This window comes from Gavialis gangeticus, unplaced genomic scaffold (genome assembly GCF_001723915.1).
Source record: "Gavialis gangeticus isolate Ggan-Ray unplaced genomic scaffold, GavGan_comp1, whole genome shotgun sequence".
NCBI lineage: Eukaryota > Metazoa > Chordata > Crocodylia > Gavialidae > Gavialis > Gavialis gangeticus.
The window spans coordinates 80351811-80368537 of NW_017729022.1; the positions used below are offsets into that span (position 1 = coordinate 80351811).

Below are 16727 nucleotides of genomic sequence, written 5' to 3' on the forward strand. Positions count from 1 at the left end.
CACACACACACACACACACACACACACACACACACACACACTTTACAGTCATCTAATCTCTTCCATATTTTCTCCAAGGGGAAGAGAATGTTCTCTCTTCTCAAGGCTTGCTTTTTTCTGTGGATTTGGGGCATTTAAATATACAAGTACACCTGTCAGAGTCAAGAGGCTAGACTTTAAACATATCAGCTGGTGTAGATATGTCAAAGATCATTTCTTTTGCTATCCTTATGTCCTTGCAAGACACCAGGAAAAAGAAAACATTAAGTAGTTTGGCACATATGTTTACTGCAAGATGCACACAGCCATTACACAACGCCTGCATTTCAGAGTAACTTATTGCATGCTGTCTCACTAGAAGGGACTAGATTTCCACAAGCTGTTTACATAAAAAAGTTGAATAAATTATTAGGTCAAAACCTTAACACTACAGATTTATACAACCTTAACAATTCAAAGTGAGCAAGGGCTTCAGTCTCTGACCACCCACACACTCATTCTGGCTTTTTTTCCCAATCTCCTAGATGAGCACGTAAAGCCATTGAGGCTTGACTTAGTTCAAATAAAGCAGCTGCAGGTATTGAGCTGCAAGCAGCTTAGCATCCCTTGGAAAGAAAAGCAGACACTAACCCCTCTGCTCCTCAGTTTTCCTTACCTGTATAACAGGGATCATATTGCCTACTTCAGTGCTTCAAATGGATGTTTGTGCTAATATTTGGGGAGTGCTTTAAAACAAAAAAACAAACAAGCCTAAAGCGCTGTATAAGTGCTATATCTTATTATTTTTGGTCCAGCTCATTCTTGGTGGAGTTCCCCCCCACCCCACCCCCTAGGCCCCTAGGCGTGAATTCTATGGATGAGCAATGGTGCTTCAAGCAAGATGCACTGACAAGGCTCCAAAACCAGGTGCCACCTCATACTCCTTTTTAGAAGGAGATGTCTAATGGCTATGGAAAAATATAATACAGCCCCAGATAGAGTTCAGCCTACACGTTTCCCCATCCCTAACCTGAATGATCCCAGGCCAGAGTACTGTCTGTGGAACCATAATAATAATACTATGAAAGTGACTCCATTGTTCAAAACTTTCTGGGCAGGGTGAGGAGTTCCACATGGAGATCCGTTTCTGAATACCAGCATGAATCTGGACATAAATGGGCCTATCATGCTTACTACAAATAGTAGAAGAATTTCTTCATCCTTCCAAGGTATTTGAAGCAAAAATTGCACATTAGATATTTCCCTAAAACTACAAGAAATAGGACTGCACACAGAACAGCCCAACCACAGTGAATACCTAAGGGACAAATTCTGCACAACATGCAGCAGGGCAACTTTAGGAAATCAGATTCTGGTCCTTTTCGTATAAAACCTACAGTAATTCCACTAGTCAGAGGGTTACACAAGATTTTACACTAGTGCCACAGAGAGCAAAATCTGTGCCAGGAACATCAATTAAGTTGCACAGGAGTATATTAGTACAGATTATTATATTCTGTCTTTTACTTACCCTGCCTTTTCTGTGCACTGGGCAATAAAGACTCTGGAATGCACAGGGGATTAGGAGATAATCTTTCACTTTTAATGCTAAATAAAGGTAACATCTGACTTAATGTCACAAAGGGAATACAATTTGCATTATAGTAACTATTTAAAAAAATAAATAAGTTCTTGACTTCTCACGTAAAGATGGGCCCCAGTCAAAATTCTAGCTCCATCCCCAAGTTTTGAGAAAAGTGGATCCAAATCTAAGCTCAGTGGCTTGGGACAACAGCTGTGTTTTAGCAAATACATTTTTAGAAGAATCTGTTTTAGTCAGAAATGGATCATTTAAGTTGGGTAAGTCCTCTACTTTTATCATTCAAGTAGCAAAAATGGAATCTTGATATCAATAGTCTGTTTGAGAGCCAGTCACAGCACATGCACTGTTCTTCTTTTCTATCCAAAAACATACAGAGGAACCTTCTTAAGATGGAGCCATTTGACCCCCACATAAAAAAAAACAACTTCTAGAAATTGGGGTTCATTGTAGACTTAATATTTAAAAGCTGACTCATACACATCCTTACAACTGCATGAATGATCCTAATGAAGTCAATCTGAGCAAGGAATACTCATGCATGTCAAGATTTATAGAATCAAATTTCTTATAAGAATTAATGTAAGCAGGGTCCGCCTTATATGATGCACAATAATCCTTGTAGGTAGTTGTTATAACTAACTGTTGTAATATTGCTGTGTTCATTTGTTAACGTTTAAAGGTTTTATAACATGTCCTTTTGTTCCAATAAGCATAAACACAAAAAACAGATGATCTCCAAAGACCTTTGGGACCAACAGGTTACTTGCTGAAGCACAATCCCATATTTTAGCAACATAGTATCACACCTTCAAAAAGGTAGCAGATACAGGATACTAAAGAAAAAAGGACTACTCTTTTAAACACAACTAGAATTCAGAAATCCTTTACATGCCATTTAAGTTACTGGTACTAGTTTTTAAATGTATAAAAATATTAAGATAATTAATTGTAAGCTACTTAAAACAAATCACTAAACAGAATTCTTTTTTAAAATTCAGAACTTTTTCCTTAACTTTAAAGAGGAAACATGCTTTATTTTAAATAAATTATGGACTAATATGAACCTAATGTCATGAAGTCAAAGCAAAAAATCAAGTATAGTACAATTTGTTCTAATACTGTACATATATATTTACTAATATATTGTACTTATTTTGTCATATTTTAGCAATAAATTTCTAGGTTGAAAACAATTAGATCATTTTCATAATAAACTGAATCCTTAAAAGCCAATATACCTGTGAAAGCAATTTGTGGATTTTTTTAAACCAAAAAAATTAATACAATATATGTACAGCTCAGTGTATGTAGTTCTATAAACTAAATACAATACACCAAATTGTCCCTGTATATTTTTTATTACGGATCTATTTTGGCAATGTGGAGGTATATCTTTTATACTGCTGTGAATCCTAGCATACAAGAAGGATGCTTCAAATATTTGCATTCTTTAGGAAAGAAGCAAACTTTAACCCAAAGGCAATCAATTTATTCAAAAGAGAAATGCATTGTGAAAAACAAGCGGTACACTAATATTAGTAGATTGTTGTGTGGTTTTTTTTTTTTATTGACATTCACATTTTTTAAAAATTCTGAAACGGGTCTGTACATTAACTTTATTAATAGAACTTAAATATAAGAAAAAGGTCCCTAAAATGATCAGCATTTTCCCCCAAAATAAAGTGCTAAGATGTGTGTGGTCATTAAGAGAGTTTGCTTCTTTTGTTTGAAAAAAAAAAAAAAGACAGGTTAGCAAGTATTTGACTGGAATCTTTTACCATGGATTCTCAAGCTTCAGCATTCAGATTTTTTAGAAGATTCTGGCTGTTCTTCTAAGCTCAACTGGAGTTCGTTCTGGCATTTTGGTGTCTCACCTTTGACAGCTAGATTGATAACTTTCAACCATTTCTGTTTCAGTTCCTCACTGTCTGCAGCAAAGCTGTGCACAGACTTGGACTGGGTCAGTTTGAAGCTATGTGGGAGGTCAGCACTTCTGGGGGTGTCATCTACTGTATAGCCTAGTAGAGGAATCGTAGCCAGAGCTTTAACATCCTAGAAAAGAAAAAAAGAAATAAACTTTGATCACAATATGATTTTTTGTTCCTTGACAGGTTAGATCCACCTCCCCGCCACTTATTCTCCAGTTACTTGACTTCCCCCAACTTCCTCAGTTCCTCAGCAGAAACTGAGGAATTCCCAGTCTCTCATGCCTCCATGCTGAAACCCATCCCAGGCTCCACAAAGAGGCATGGGTTAGCACAGGTCCCAGTGAGAAAGCCTGGGACACTGTGGGAGTCAAGAAACCTTAATTTTTATGGTGGCACAAAGGCAAAAAAAAGGCAACATGTTTCCACTGCTAGTTGTTCACAACAGGAAAAAAAAATCATTTTTTTTTCTGTTTCCCTTCCCTTCTGTTTCTTTACATACCTGTGGAGCTCCATACATGTACAGCACAAGAGCTTCATGTTTAGGAATAACACACCATGCTTTCTGCCAAGGCTTTGATTTTTCCATATACTGAAGAAAACTACATATGACACTGTTTCCAGAGACCTCAGCTGATTCAATCTAAGGAGACAGTTCACAGTGTAAGAAGGAAACTCTCCCGTAACAAAAATGTAAGATGTTGAAGAGAACACAACACAAAAGTTAAAATACAACACCATCTTTTACATGTTTTTGTCCCAAATGCTGATACAATTAAAACTGAGTACTGTAAGTACATAGTACTGAGTACTTATGATTGGGTTTATGAAGAATTAAAAACACAGTTCATCTGGAGCAAGAAAAACTTAGTTCTTTCTTGCTCAACATTTTTAGAGAACAGCTAACAGTATCACCCTGCACACCTGAATTTCCTTCTGCTCAAATAACAAATTTGCTGTATATTTTAGTATCTGAAACACACTCTTTATCTAACTTTGTGCCCATCACAACGTTATCTAAGTGCTACTAACAGCCCTTCATGATTACTCTTCTATGTTGGCAGTAAAATCTTCATGAAAGCATCCAACATAACTGCATTTCCAAAGATGATGTATGAATGCAAGCATTTTTCTTGGAACTACCCAGAATTAAAAAAGGGAGATTAAATAAAAAGACGACTTGATAGACTGATTTATTACTGGGATTCCGCAGTCATGCTTGGAATCTATCATAGGAAGAACATGAATGATTTTTAGAATTAAGATTTTATTGACACGAATTGGGATGAATGCAAGAAAAGTGATAATATTGCAGATGTTATCACCAAATGATCACAGTACCACATATCTACCCATATATACACTTCACGTCTACTCGTATATATTCTTGATGGTTTGAGATACTGAACTTATCCTGCAACTTAGGCAGAATTTTGGAAGGGGTAGGAGGTTCTACTGGTAGTAGTTTTGAAACTGCTGACAGGTCTGTATTGTTTAATGTAGTCCCTCCAATATGCACTGGTGAATAGAGTGCAACTATGCTGTGAAACTTGCTACAAACTGAATGTACAAATTCTACAAATCACCATCATGTGCATCAGAATGTTTTTATAATTTTTCCCAATCAATATTAACTTCTGCTGTTAATTTCTCCTGATGGTTAACCCAACAAAATCTATACCAGAATAATATATTTTTGCTACTCTAGACAGATTTAGAACTAAAATGAAGTACTGTTACGTGTATTTTCTTATATACACCTTCTTAATACCATCAGAAATATTTGAAATTCCATTCCATTTTGGCCAGGAATTTTAAAAGATTAAGCAACATACTGTAAAGATTTGCAGAGAAGTCCAAAATAACAACAACAATAATAATGATGATGATAATAATAATAATAGATTAAAAAACGTAAAGTTGCATATGCTATTGAAATCAAAGGGAAAGATTAGCTTTCCCCAAATGTCATTGCAGCCAACTAGGATATGCTTAACTGATTTGCATATACCACAGCTTGGGTCTGAGGCAGGCAGATACCAGGACCTGGTACCTCCCCCACTTCTTCCTGCCACCTGGCTGTGGCTTGCTGCAAGGAAAGCACCCACACCTGCTGAAGCCCCAAGCACCCAACTGGCATGACAGCAGCAGAGCTCCCCTCTACTGAAGGCCTGGGTACCTGACTGTGGTAGGGCAGGAGTGGAGCCCCCACCACCAAATGCTGCCGAAGATACGGCTCTGCAGGCTGAATCTGGCCTGTGGGCCATAGGTTGCCAACCCTTAACATGTGCAATCTGATTGAGACACCTTGCTCCACACTTGAGTGTTGTTTGCTGTGGAGCTGGTAAAGAACACAATCATTTTGGGCCCCTGGGACTCTACAGTCAATGAGAACCTGAGCCATTCTTCCTGCATTTAGGAAAATATGGCCTTTTAAAATATGCCTACACTTATACCTCCAAGATGCCTCTCTTCTTCTTTTCTTCGCTGTCTGTGCAACCAGTTATAATATGATAGCAGTCTTTACAAACTTTGTTCAATTTATTGCTGTCATATTCAAGATGAGCTTTATAATCCGAACATTTCCAGCAAACCACCTTAAGGGAAGGGAGGAGATGAGAGAGAGATTAAGCAAACAAAATTAAGCAGGTATGACTACAAGGTACAATATAGCATTTTGCAGCAATCTGAGCTGCATGAGTTAGCTAGGGTCACAGAAATGGCAAAAGTGTGTTAGCACAGGACTCCACTCTGTTTGACCCACTATAAAGAACAGGCAGAGGGCTGCACTGTTGTAGCAGTATTGTTTCTGGGACCTCAGCTAGCTTATTTAGAACTAACTCGGGTATTTCTCTCTACCTGGGATTGTATTATTTTCTATTGTATTTCACTGTTTCTTATTCTAGTTGCTGGCTTGAGCAAAATGTTAATAGGTTCATTTTAATTATTTTGTAATGTAAGCCCTCAATTCAGGATGGGCGCTCAAACAACGTACTTACACTTGTGCTTACTAGTGGCAGAGCTGTACTGTTACCAAGTGCATCCACAGGTGGCATATAGAGGAATTACCTTTAGAGAAGGTTAGCTGTGAAATAAGCGGGGTTAATTCTGATGAATAAGCAGCTGCAGACCAAGCAGTGGCAGCACCCCCAGAATGCGGTGGGGACAGCAGATGGCAAAGCTTTCCCTTCTGAAAAGCCAAATATATCCTTTGATGGTGCTGTGATATAGTGAGTATACACTGCCACTATAATAAGCCAGCTCAGGCCCCAGCCATGAGTCTACAAGTCCTCAATGGCACAGCAGACAGGAGAAAACATAAGAATCTCAACAGCTGCAAAGGCAGATGAAGACTACAGTGGAACAAGCTCTCTGATTTTCTTGGCCTCCTTGCCATTGGATCAAGGTCCCGTTCTGTCAAAAACCATTGGCTCCCAAACCACAACTGCACCAGAAGCAATGCTGATGGAAGATCAGTGTTGAAAGACTCCAGGACCCAATCAAGCAAGACCTCTTCCACCAGTACTCAACAAAAAACTGGCAAATTCCAATCAACAGCAATGAGAAAATATTGGCAGTGCTTGGGGTGCCTTCAAGTCCACCATCATCAATGCCTGTGAAGAGACACTTGGATTCTCTGCCAAGAAACACCAAGCCCAATTCAAGGAGAATGACAGGAAGATCCAAGAGTTGATCAACCACAAGTGCAAGGTCTTTTGTGCTTGGCTGAAAAACATCAGCACCATGTAAAAGAAATTGGATCTGCAACAAGCCAAGTCAAAGGTCCAAAGAAGGACCTGCGATCTAAAGAACAGATGGTGGGAAGACAAAGCCTTCTACAGTCCAAGCACTCAGGGACCAACCCCCATGAGACCTAAGGATAGAGGAGACCTGATCAAGGAAAGAGGAACCCCTCAATGTCCATTGGAAGGAGCATTTTGAAGACCTTATCAATCAAGATTCTGTTGTTGATGAGAGTGTTCTCAATTCCACCCACCAGCCCCCAGTCAGAGATGATCTCAGAATCCCTCCAACCCTTGACAAGGTGAGGAAAGCCATCAAACAGATGAATAATGACAGGGCATCTGGAGCTAATGGAATCCCTGCTGAAATCTTCAAGCAGGGGGAAGAGGAGCTCACATCACAGCTCCATGCCCTGATCTTAAGGATTTGGAATGATAAGGAAATCCTAAATGACCTCAGGGATGCCATGATTATGACAATCTTCAAGAAAAGAGATAAGTCTGACTGTGGAAGTTACAGAGGGATCACCTTGCTGTCTACCACAGGAAACATCATTGCAAGAACTCTCCTGAATCATCTCCTTCCACTTGCTGAAGAGCTCCTCCCAGAATCTCAGTGTGGGTTTAGGGTATGAAGAGACATGCCTGACATGATCTTCACTGCTTGCCAGCTACAAGAAAAGTGCCAGGAACAATAAACTTCTCTACATTGCCTTCTTTGACCTCACAAAAGCCTTCGACTCTGTCAACCAAGAAGTGCTGTGGAGAATCCTTCTGAAGTACAGATGCCCACTGAAATTTCTCACCATTCTTTGCCATGATGGCATGCAAGTAGTGGTTCTCAATAATGGATCTATCACAGATATGCTTGAAGTTAAGATGGGAGTTAAGCAAGGCTGCATCATTGCTCCAACACTTCTCAATATTCCTTACTGTGATTCCCACTGGAGTGGAGCTAAACTACTGAATGGATGATAAGTTTTTTAATCTCACCAACTTCAAGCCAAAACCAAGACCACCCCAAGTTTAATTATCAACCTCCAGTACACTGACGATGCTGCAGTGTGTGGTCACTTGGAAGCAGACCTTCAGGCAATCATCAACATCTTTACCCAGCATACAAGAAAATGGGACTGACACTTAACATTCAGAAAGCTAAGGTCCTCCATCAACAAGCTCTTAATGAACAGTCCCCAGCTCTGGTAATTCAGGTTCACAGTGAGATTCTGGAGAACATTGAATATTTCCCACACCTCAGAAGCCATCTCTCACAGAAGCCTGGCATTGACAAAGAAATCCACCATCACCTCAGATGTGCAAGTGCAGCCCTCAGACACCTGAGGAAATGAGTGTTTGAAGATCATGATATCAGATCTGAAATCAAGCTCATGATTTATCATGCAGTTGTGATCCCCACCTTACTGTATGGAGTTGAAACGTGAACGATATACAGGAAAAACCTCAAGTCATTGGGTAATTATAATCAATGCTGCCTGAAAAATCCTTCAGATCCAGTGGAAAGATATACACACCAGCATTAGCATCCTTTTGCAAGCAAACGCCATGAGCATTAAGGTGATGATCATCAACATCAACTTCACTGGGCTGGCCATATTATCCAGATATCTGATTCCAGACTCCCAAAGCAAGTTTTATCCTCCCAGCTCAGTCAAACCACATACTCAAGAGGAGGGCCAGGAAAGTGCTTCAAGGACATTCTCAAGGCTAACTTGAAAAAAAGGCAGCATCAACATCAGTTTGTGGGCAACTGCCCAGGACCACCCCAAGCGGAAAAAGAGTCTGCTGTAAGGATCTCAGTACTTTAAAACCTTACAACAGGAGACAGAGAAGCAGAGTGGCATAAACACCATGCTCCGGACCGAATCAAGAATCCAGAGCCATCCACTGTGCATGAAAATAAGTGCCTGAGTTACCATGGGTGACTGGTGCCTCCTGAGTCTGGGGGGGCACCAGATTGCTGACAGGGGGGCTGGGATGAGGAGCCTAGCAACTGATCCTTGAGCTAGCAGCAAAACCGGAAGTGCACTTCCACCAGCACTTCCAGTTTTGCAGCTGGCAGTTGCAGGAAGTGCACAGCTGACCTCACATGCAGCCCCCATCTACTGATTGCAAATTGGCCTCATCAGTCATCTGTTGACCCCCAAATAAGATAATCATGAAAGACAATCATCCTTGACTGCAAGGGATTGCCAAAGAAAAATAAACAACCTATGCTTAGTCACTAAAGCCTATCAGGACTTTAAACTATGTATTAAGTCAGCATTAAAGAGAGAATTTGAAAGCATAAGTCCCCCTGCTTTAGAAGCAGCACAAGAGGCATGCTTACAATGTAGTTCACTATATAATAAAAACTAAGAAAGCTTACACATCTCAGATTCAGTTAGTCTGTATGGTATCTCTCTACCCTGACTTCTCCCTTATTTCAGGCTAACATGATTCTCTCTCTCTACCAAGAACTATAAAACAACACTATATTTTGTAAGGCAAAATCATTCTTGCTTGTCTTAGAGTTATCTTTTAAAAGCAATTAGTTAACAAATCTAAATGTACAGATTCATACATAGCTAGCTGAAAAATGGAGAAGAAACACTGAGGTAATTTCATGCTGCATCCTCATTATTTTTTACTTTTAGAAAGACAATACCTTTTTGTTTTAAATAAAATAAAACAAGAAAGCTGAAATCTAATATGCAAGCAAGAAAGGCTTTTGACTGAAAAAAGTATTACCAACAGGAAATACTGCTTGGAGAAAAAAACCAGCATGAAAATTCAAGAAAGTAAAAATAGTTAACTTCCTCAAAAAGAGTTGACTGGACTTCTGTATAAATGGAAACACTCCATGTACATCAAATAAAAAAAGTTACTGTATGCTTAGTCTCTTCCCCATGCCCATCTAGATCACTTGAGCTTTAACTGGTACCTCTAGCGTTATTAACTATCATTGAAAATCTCTTGAATTGCTATTCATTTCAGAAAGAAAAGGCTTTATCTTTGTTAATTCAAGTGGGCACTTGAAGACAAAAGAAAGGATTCCAAAAACCAATGGAAGAATTTGTCATCAGATCTGTGTGGCTGGCACTATGCCTGAAGAGCAGCACAAAGCATAAAAGGAAAGCTGTGAATGAAGTAAATATTTCAGTCATGGTTATCACATACGTGCTTGTGCACCACACCGCCTCCCTCTCTTTCTCTCCCCCCACCTCTACACACACACACACACACACCCCACCTCCACACACACAGAGTAACCAGTAAGGTAGAGTTTAAAGTCTGGGCTTGCATCCCCACCTAGTGGAGAAAGAACCTGGTGATTTAGTTTTGCTCTATTACTTTTATTTCTCGTCAGACATAAAACAAATAAGCTGGTATGCTCTGGACTGATAATCGAGGCATTTTGCACATCTCGTAAGAAAAGAAATTTTGCTAAGAACAATTTCCAAGAAATTTAGCCCAGTTTTTGCTGACGTGGTCAGTGAAAGACTCCTGTTCTAATATGCCTTCTACTGACAAACCGAAGGTTAATTGCCAAGATCTGTTGCACAAGACTCAGTCACCAAATGAGGACTTAATGTAACTGTTCACATCTGTTCTAGGTCTCTGACTACTAGCTAGCAGATCTGGTTTTGCACTTACATGGCCACATGCTCGACAATGATGCCTTCTCCTTGTCAGTGCATTGAAAGGCTCCTTGCATTTCATGCACATTGTTACTTCATTATCTCTGATCCATCTTGGCGCTCTCTTCCCAAGCTCAGCATTCTGAAAAGGGGAAAAAAAGGCCAATTGTGCAGTATTTTTAGTAGCGAAAATAATTATTCTCTTCCTCTGGAAAGGAAATGTTCAAGCTACAATTGAAATCTGAGACAGCAATAACTAACAAAGAAAGCAGTCAAAAACAGAAACCATTGCAGAAAAAGGCACTCTAGCATTCATTCAAGAAAGAATGGGATTGTTTTTAGGGCATGGTTTGGCATCATCTACAGAAACGGTTGACCAGCAAAATGATCACTTTGTAATTCCACTGCTTTAATCCTAACTCTGGACATACAGCTTCTGCCAACCTCCTGTAATGCGCCATTTGCAATCAGAAATGGACAAAGCAGGCACTGGCATTACAAAGTAAAGTAACCCAACTTACAGAAACTTCAGCGGGCATGTCCTCATATTCTTTTGCAATAGCATTTCTGAAGGTTTCATTCCTCTGCTGAAAAGCTTCTATGGTATTCTGAAGAGCCTGTAAATGCAATAGATAAGCATCTCATGAATACTATTTAACAGATTCTCCAAAATGAAACTGCTCATTAACAAAAGGAGGCAAAATAGGAACTGTGATCAACAACTGATTAGATTACAAATTATCTTCTTTTCATATTAAATACCACAGGCACAGGCTCAAAGCAAAAACCATTGAAAGAATTAAAGTTAAGAATGTAGATTTGTTCACCTTTATCCATTCTTCTTTATCCTGTGCAGAACTGAAAAGAAAAGAAATAAAAATAGGCATATTAATTCAAAACTAGTTCAAGAAACATTAGTTTGTGGTGGCTAATGAACGGAGGAATAATTTACTACAGAATCTAAGACGTATAATGGTCCCAGCCTATTTAAGAATCCAGCAATGCTCAAAATGGTGCACTTAGAAGTAGCTTAGGAGTTCTGGCTTCAAGACTGATGACTGCACTATTCATATCTACAGGATTTTTCCGTAATGGTAAACAGATAAAGCCCTAATTTATCCACAAGACGCAACAAAACAAAAAAACCCTACAAACCACAATAACTTTTCTATGGTACTTGGAAGCATGCTATTACCAGGAATTACAATTGCTAGTTTCATTCTCAGTGCCTGTTTAATCCCTGCAGAAGGCAGGGTAGAGTTGTACCTTATAGACTGACCAAATCAGAGAGCCATAAGCTTTTATAAGGGACAACTTAATCAGATGTTATGAACAGACTGCAAAGAGTAGATCTTCTATATAGAAAGCAGTGATTTGAATAAAAAGGATAGGGAAGAGGGAAGGAAAAAGAAGGGGGCAAGGCTCTTAGAATACTTTAGCTTCTCTGGCTAACGTCCTTTAAAAAAACAACTTGAACTCAAAATTGTGGAACAAGAAATCATCCAGACTCGGGCAGGGGCAGGAGCTAGAAGCCAGAGGAGGGAGGGGGAGTCTGGTGCAGCCAGAGCCATGGGTAGAAGGTTAGCTGTGTGGCAGCCAAGGTGGGGTGGGAGAGAGGTGTGTGGGTAGGACTGTGCAAAATTTCAGCAGCCGTTTTGTTTCAGAGGTGTTTCAGCCTGTTTCGGTACCTGAAACACGAACAAAACAGAAGGCTCCAAAACATCTCTGAAACAAAACCAAACCATCCCAACTGTTTCGGAGATGTTTTGGAAAATTTTGGAGTTTCAGAGCCTGCAGAGAAACAGAAACTAAGAGGAAGGGGGAACAGGGGTGGGGGAAGGACTGCCCTGATACTGACATCTGTAGCTGACCTGTGTCTGCGATCTGTCCCTGAGGTCCTTTCCAATCCCAGTGCTCTGGGGAGGGACGGCAGCCTGCTGTCATCCCAAAAGCAGATCCGGAGGCCTGCACCCCCCGGGAGGAGTCTGGCACAGCTTCCACAGCCCTCCTTTTAAAGTGCCAGGAGCCTGCAGCCGGGCAGGCTATGGGGCTGGACAGGGCAGCCCTCAGACAAATTAACCTCTCATGGCACCAGCTGGATAGCCCTGGTCTATAAGGTGCAACTTTACTCCGCCTTCTGCCTAACTTCAAACAAGCATGGCTAACTATCTGTGTTTAATCCATGCCATTCCGTAGGGATAAACAATGGACCAGACATGGTGCAAAGTGAAATCAGGCTTGTCAAAGCAGGACTAAGCCACCCAACTCTAACTGGACTCATGGGAGCAAGAAATAAAGCACATGAAATACAAAACCATACTCTTAACTAGCTTTCAGACAAACAGTAAGGTTATGAATGGACTTATATAACAGGACTGCCTGAGCTAGCAGAGAACTGGACTCTCTGGGTATGGCAACACAGCACAGCATAATGACAGGTAGAAATACCCACACTAACTCTGAATGATCTAATTTGTGCTCTGCAAAGGCTTCTCAGCAGGGTACTGCCTTGTGCTACAGGGATACACCCTATGACCAAGAGTTAGCTTCCATGCCTATGTTTTTATTCATTTCCAGTTACTGGTATGCAGTATTGTGACTAAAGTGGGGTGACAGGGCAACTGCTCCAGGTGCCGAAGGGGACAGGGAGTGAAACGAACAGCTTTTGCCACAGCCATAGGTGACACACATGGGGGGGCACATGCCCTGCCTAAGACTGGCCGCTGCCGAAGCCACTGCTGGCTTTTGTGAGTGGTCGCTGCTTGCCACACAACCCCGCTTGCCTATGTAGATGTGGCCACAGGCGATCCCCGCTTGCCAATGTAGATGCAGCCGCCGGCATCTGCGGACGGTCCCTGTTCGCTGCTGCTGACACAGCCACCTGTGGGCAGTCCCCGCTCACCGCCATGGTGCTCCCCCGGTCTAAGGACACACCAGTCATTCATGGCCACAGCCATGTGATTGTGATTGCAGCAGCAGCAATGGTGAAAACCGAAGGTGCCACTGCCCCAGTGTAAGGTCAGCCACCGTGGGCACCCTGCCACATTCTTACACTGCTGCTGGTATTCATCAATCTGGACTACTTTATAAACTATTTAGCAGTAAAATACGACCTCACAAGACCAACGAGCCTGGTTTGTGTGTGTGGGTATGTACTTCTCTGTCTCTATATTATGGAATTTTTAACGCTTTAGAACTAGACCATACAGTTCTCTTACCTGGCTTGCAACTCCAGCGTTCGCTCTTTTCCAGACACTTGAAACGTGTGTGGATATTCTTCATTGTGAGTTTCTATAATCTTCATACCATCAATGCCAACCCTTGTTCGAACAGAAAACTTTGATCCCACCAAGCTGAATTTGGGGACACAGTACAGCAACATGTTGTTGAACTGTAAAACAAACAAACAACCCCCTCAAAACTGACACATCATTAATTCAAGCGAAGTCAAGGCATTGCACAATATATTAAAAGCTGAATGATACCAGCGACTTACAAGAAAAAAGAAAACTTAAGTGTGCAAGTAACTGAGCCAACCAGATCATAGCTCAGTATTGAGAATATGTTCAATTATGGGGTTAAGACAACTGGAAATGGTCTTTTCTACAGTGTATAACTTTAAATTTATATTACATTAAAATTACTTTAGCTCTGAGGGAATTTTTAGTCTTGTATCAGGAGCAGATTGATGTTCCTTCACAATTATGTTATGAATAAATTAAATCCACAAAACCAAAGAAAAATGATGAGACCCAATAACAAGGAGGATGCAGACTCTTATTTCAAATGTAGTGCTTTTAAATAAATTTTAAAAGATCTAAAACTTCATCCCAGAGTTACAGCCATTAAATTAGAGCCATAATGCTTAACAGATTTTCTTGTTATTACTTATTATTGTTATCACTTATTTAAATGATACTTCATAGAAACAGTCGCCCCCATTAAAATGATTTAAGGACTTTTTAATTTTTTTTAGAGCTTCAGCAGTCATACCGACAAGGGGCCTGCTTATCTCTGGAATACGCTTTAAAACCACTCGCAAAAAAGAATCATTATGGACTTGGTACAGCAGCTGGTGAAGGATTCTGCACAATTCCTTTGATGTTCTAAGCCACATTTATGTCAGCTGAAATCTGTATCATAGATATGTCACATTTGAATCTCTCTCTCTAAGCATATACATCCCTCATTTTAATCTCATGTTTAGCCTGGTTCAAAGTCTTCTGCTATAGTCATTTATTCCTTTGCTGAAAACACAAATGAGAAAAAATCTGTCCCTCAGAAACTATGTGTTTCACTACCCAAAAAACATGGGCCAGCCAGTGGGTCATGAACAAGCAGCAAAGGTCAGGACTTGAATTTGTGATGTTGGGGTTCTGGAAGCAGTGAACTGCATCAAGCGTTTCATAAGGGAATTAAAAAAGCATCATAGAAAAGAACCAGAACAAAAATCAACAAGCTGGTGAACTGAACAAAAACAATGGTGAAAGTGAGAAGCATTTTTAGAGACAATATAAATTGTCTAGTAATGCTACTTTCCTATGCATACAGCACTTACTTGGGTAATAAAGTAAGAATGTCAACATCTACTTTATTGTTACTAGACTTGTAAAATACATGCACATTCAGTTAGACTGCTTGCATAGATGAATAATTTTATGCCAATTCATTATTTTAATACAGTTTAAAACTGTTATGTTAGCATAGACTCTTTAGCATGCGTTTCCTTTTCATAAAACAGAAGGAAAACACTCGTCCTATGCCCTAGGTGGCTCTTAACATCACAGAAATTCTATGAATAGAAATGAATAGCTACTGTGACAGCAACTATAACCATAAAAGACTTCCTGGAAGATGTGTAATTGGACCTGAACTGGATTTTATTCAAAACAATGTATTCTTGTCATTTTTCTCTATATTGTATATGTAATCTTTCTGCAATGTTAAGCAAGGGAAATCCTGGCACAATACTTACTAAGAAAAGGTATCGCTCTTGGGCTGATGTATTACGAGCAGCTAGTTTAAGGATCTGTCCTTCTTTGATGAGCTCATTCGAGGGGTTGACTATATCTTCTTCTTCTCCCAACATTTCATATATCTCCAACAGCTTCTTTAGATTCTCCTGTTCAACCAAAGCAAAATTAAACAGTTTTAATTAATAGCATTTATGAATAAGGGATCCTATCACTGTCAAAAGCTGATTTTGTTTATTATTATCCGACTCATATAAGAGTATTGAGATACTTACGTTTAACTATAGAGCCATTCAGTTTAGCTACCAGTATTCAAACCCTGAGCCCAAAATGTTTTTAAAATCCTAAAATTAATATAGCCAGTATTTTTAAAAGCTTTTTACAGGAATTTCAAAACATCTCACAAATATTTAATGGATTATATACCATAATCCCTCTGCAAACAGGATCTTCATTTTACAGATGCAGAAACAAGCTCTAAAAGGCTAAGTAACCATTCGTAAGGTCACACAGTTGGTCTAAATTAGGAACAGAACCCAACTTTTCCAACTTCCACTCCTGAGGTTCAATTACAAGACCATATTTTGCCTAGCATGATCACTGATCATAAAGGTTGCCTATAAATGTACTTGGGGGTGGGAGAGGCAGTTTGGTGGGGGTCCCCATCTGATCTGAGGGGGATGGGGTGTGCCCTGGACACCTGGATTCTGCGTGTGTGTGTTCATGCACACACCTTGGACACTTGGGTTCTGCTGGGTTGTGTGTATGCATGTGTGCCCTGGATACCTGGGTTCTGCTTGTGTGTGTTTGTGCGTGCACACACCCTGGACACCTGTTTTCTGCTGTGTGTGTGTGTGTGTGTGTGT

At 40.1% G+C, this 16727-nt stretch overlaps 1 protein-coding gene across 2 annotated transcripts in view; it reads right to left on the minus strand.

Annotated features, from left to right (window-relative positions):
• Positions 1 to 512: 512 nt before the first annotated feature.
• Positions 513 to 16727, minus strand: part of FGD4 (FYVE, RhoGEF and PH domain containing 4) — a 123315-nt gene continuing 107100 nt past the window's right edge. The window contains exons 10-19 of one of the 2 annotated variants that reach the window (XM_019515462.1): positions 15864 to 16010; positions 14107 to 14279; positions 11716 to 11746; positions 11410 to 11505; positions 10905 to 11030; positions 5964 to 6104; positions 4010 to 4150; positions 3457 to 3634; positions 1511 to 1587; positions 513 to 725 (exon numbers count right to left, since the gene is read on the minus strand). In XM_019515462.1, coding sequence (XP_019371007.1) covers positions 684 to 725; positions 1511 to 1587; positions 3457 to 3634; positions 4010 to 4150; positions 5964 to 6104; positions 10905 to 11030; positions 11410 to 11505; positions 11716 to 11746; positions 14107 to 14279; positions 15864 to 16010 — 1152 coding nt within the window. In that variant the 3' untranslated portion in view covers positions 513 to 683. Of the gene's footprint in view, positions 1588 to 3456; positions 3635 to 4009; positions 4151 to 5963; positions 6105 to 10904; positions 11031 to 11409; positions 11506 to 11715; positions 11747 to 14106; positions 14280 to 15863; positions 16011 to 16727 lie in introns of both variants that reach the window. The other variant, XM_019515461.1, reaches the window with a different exon arrangement.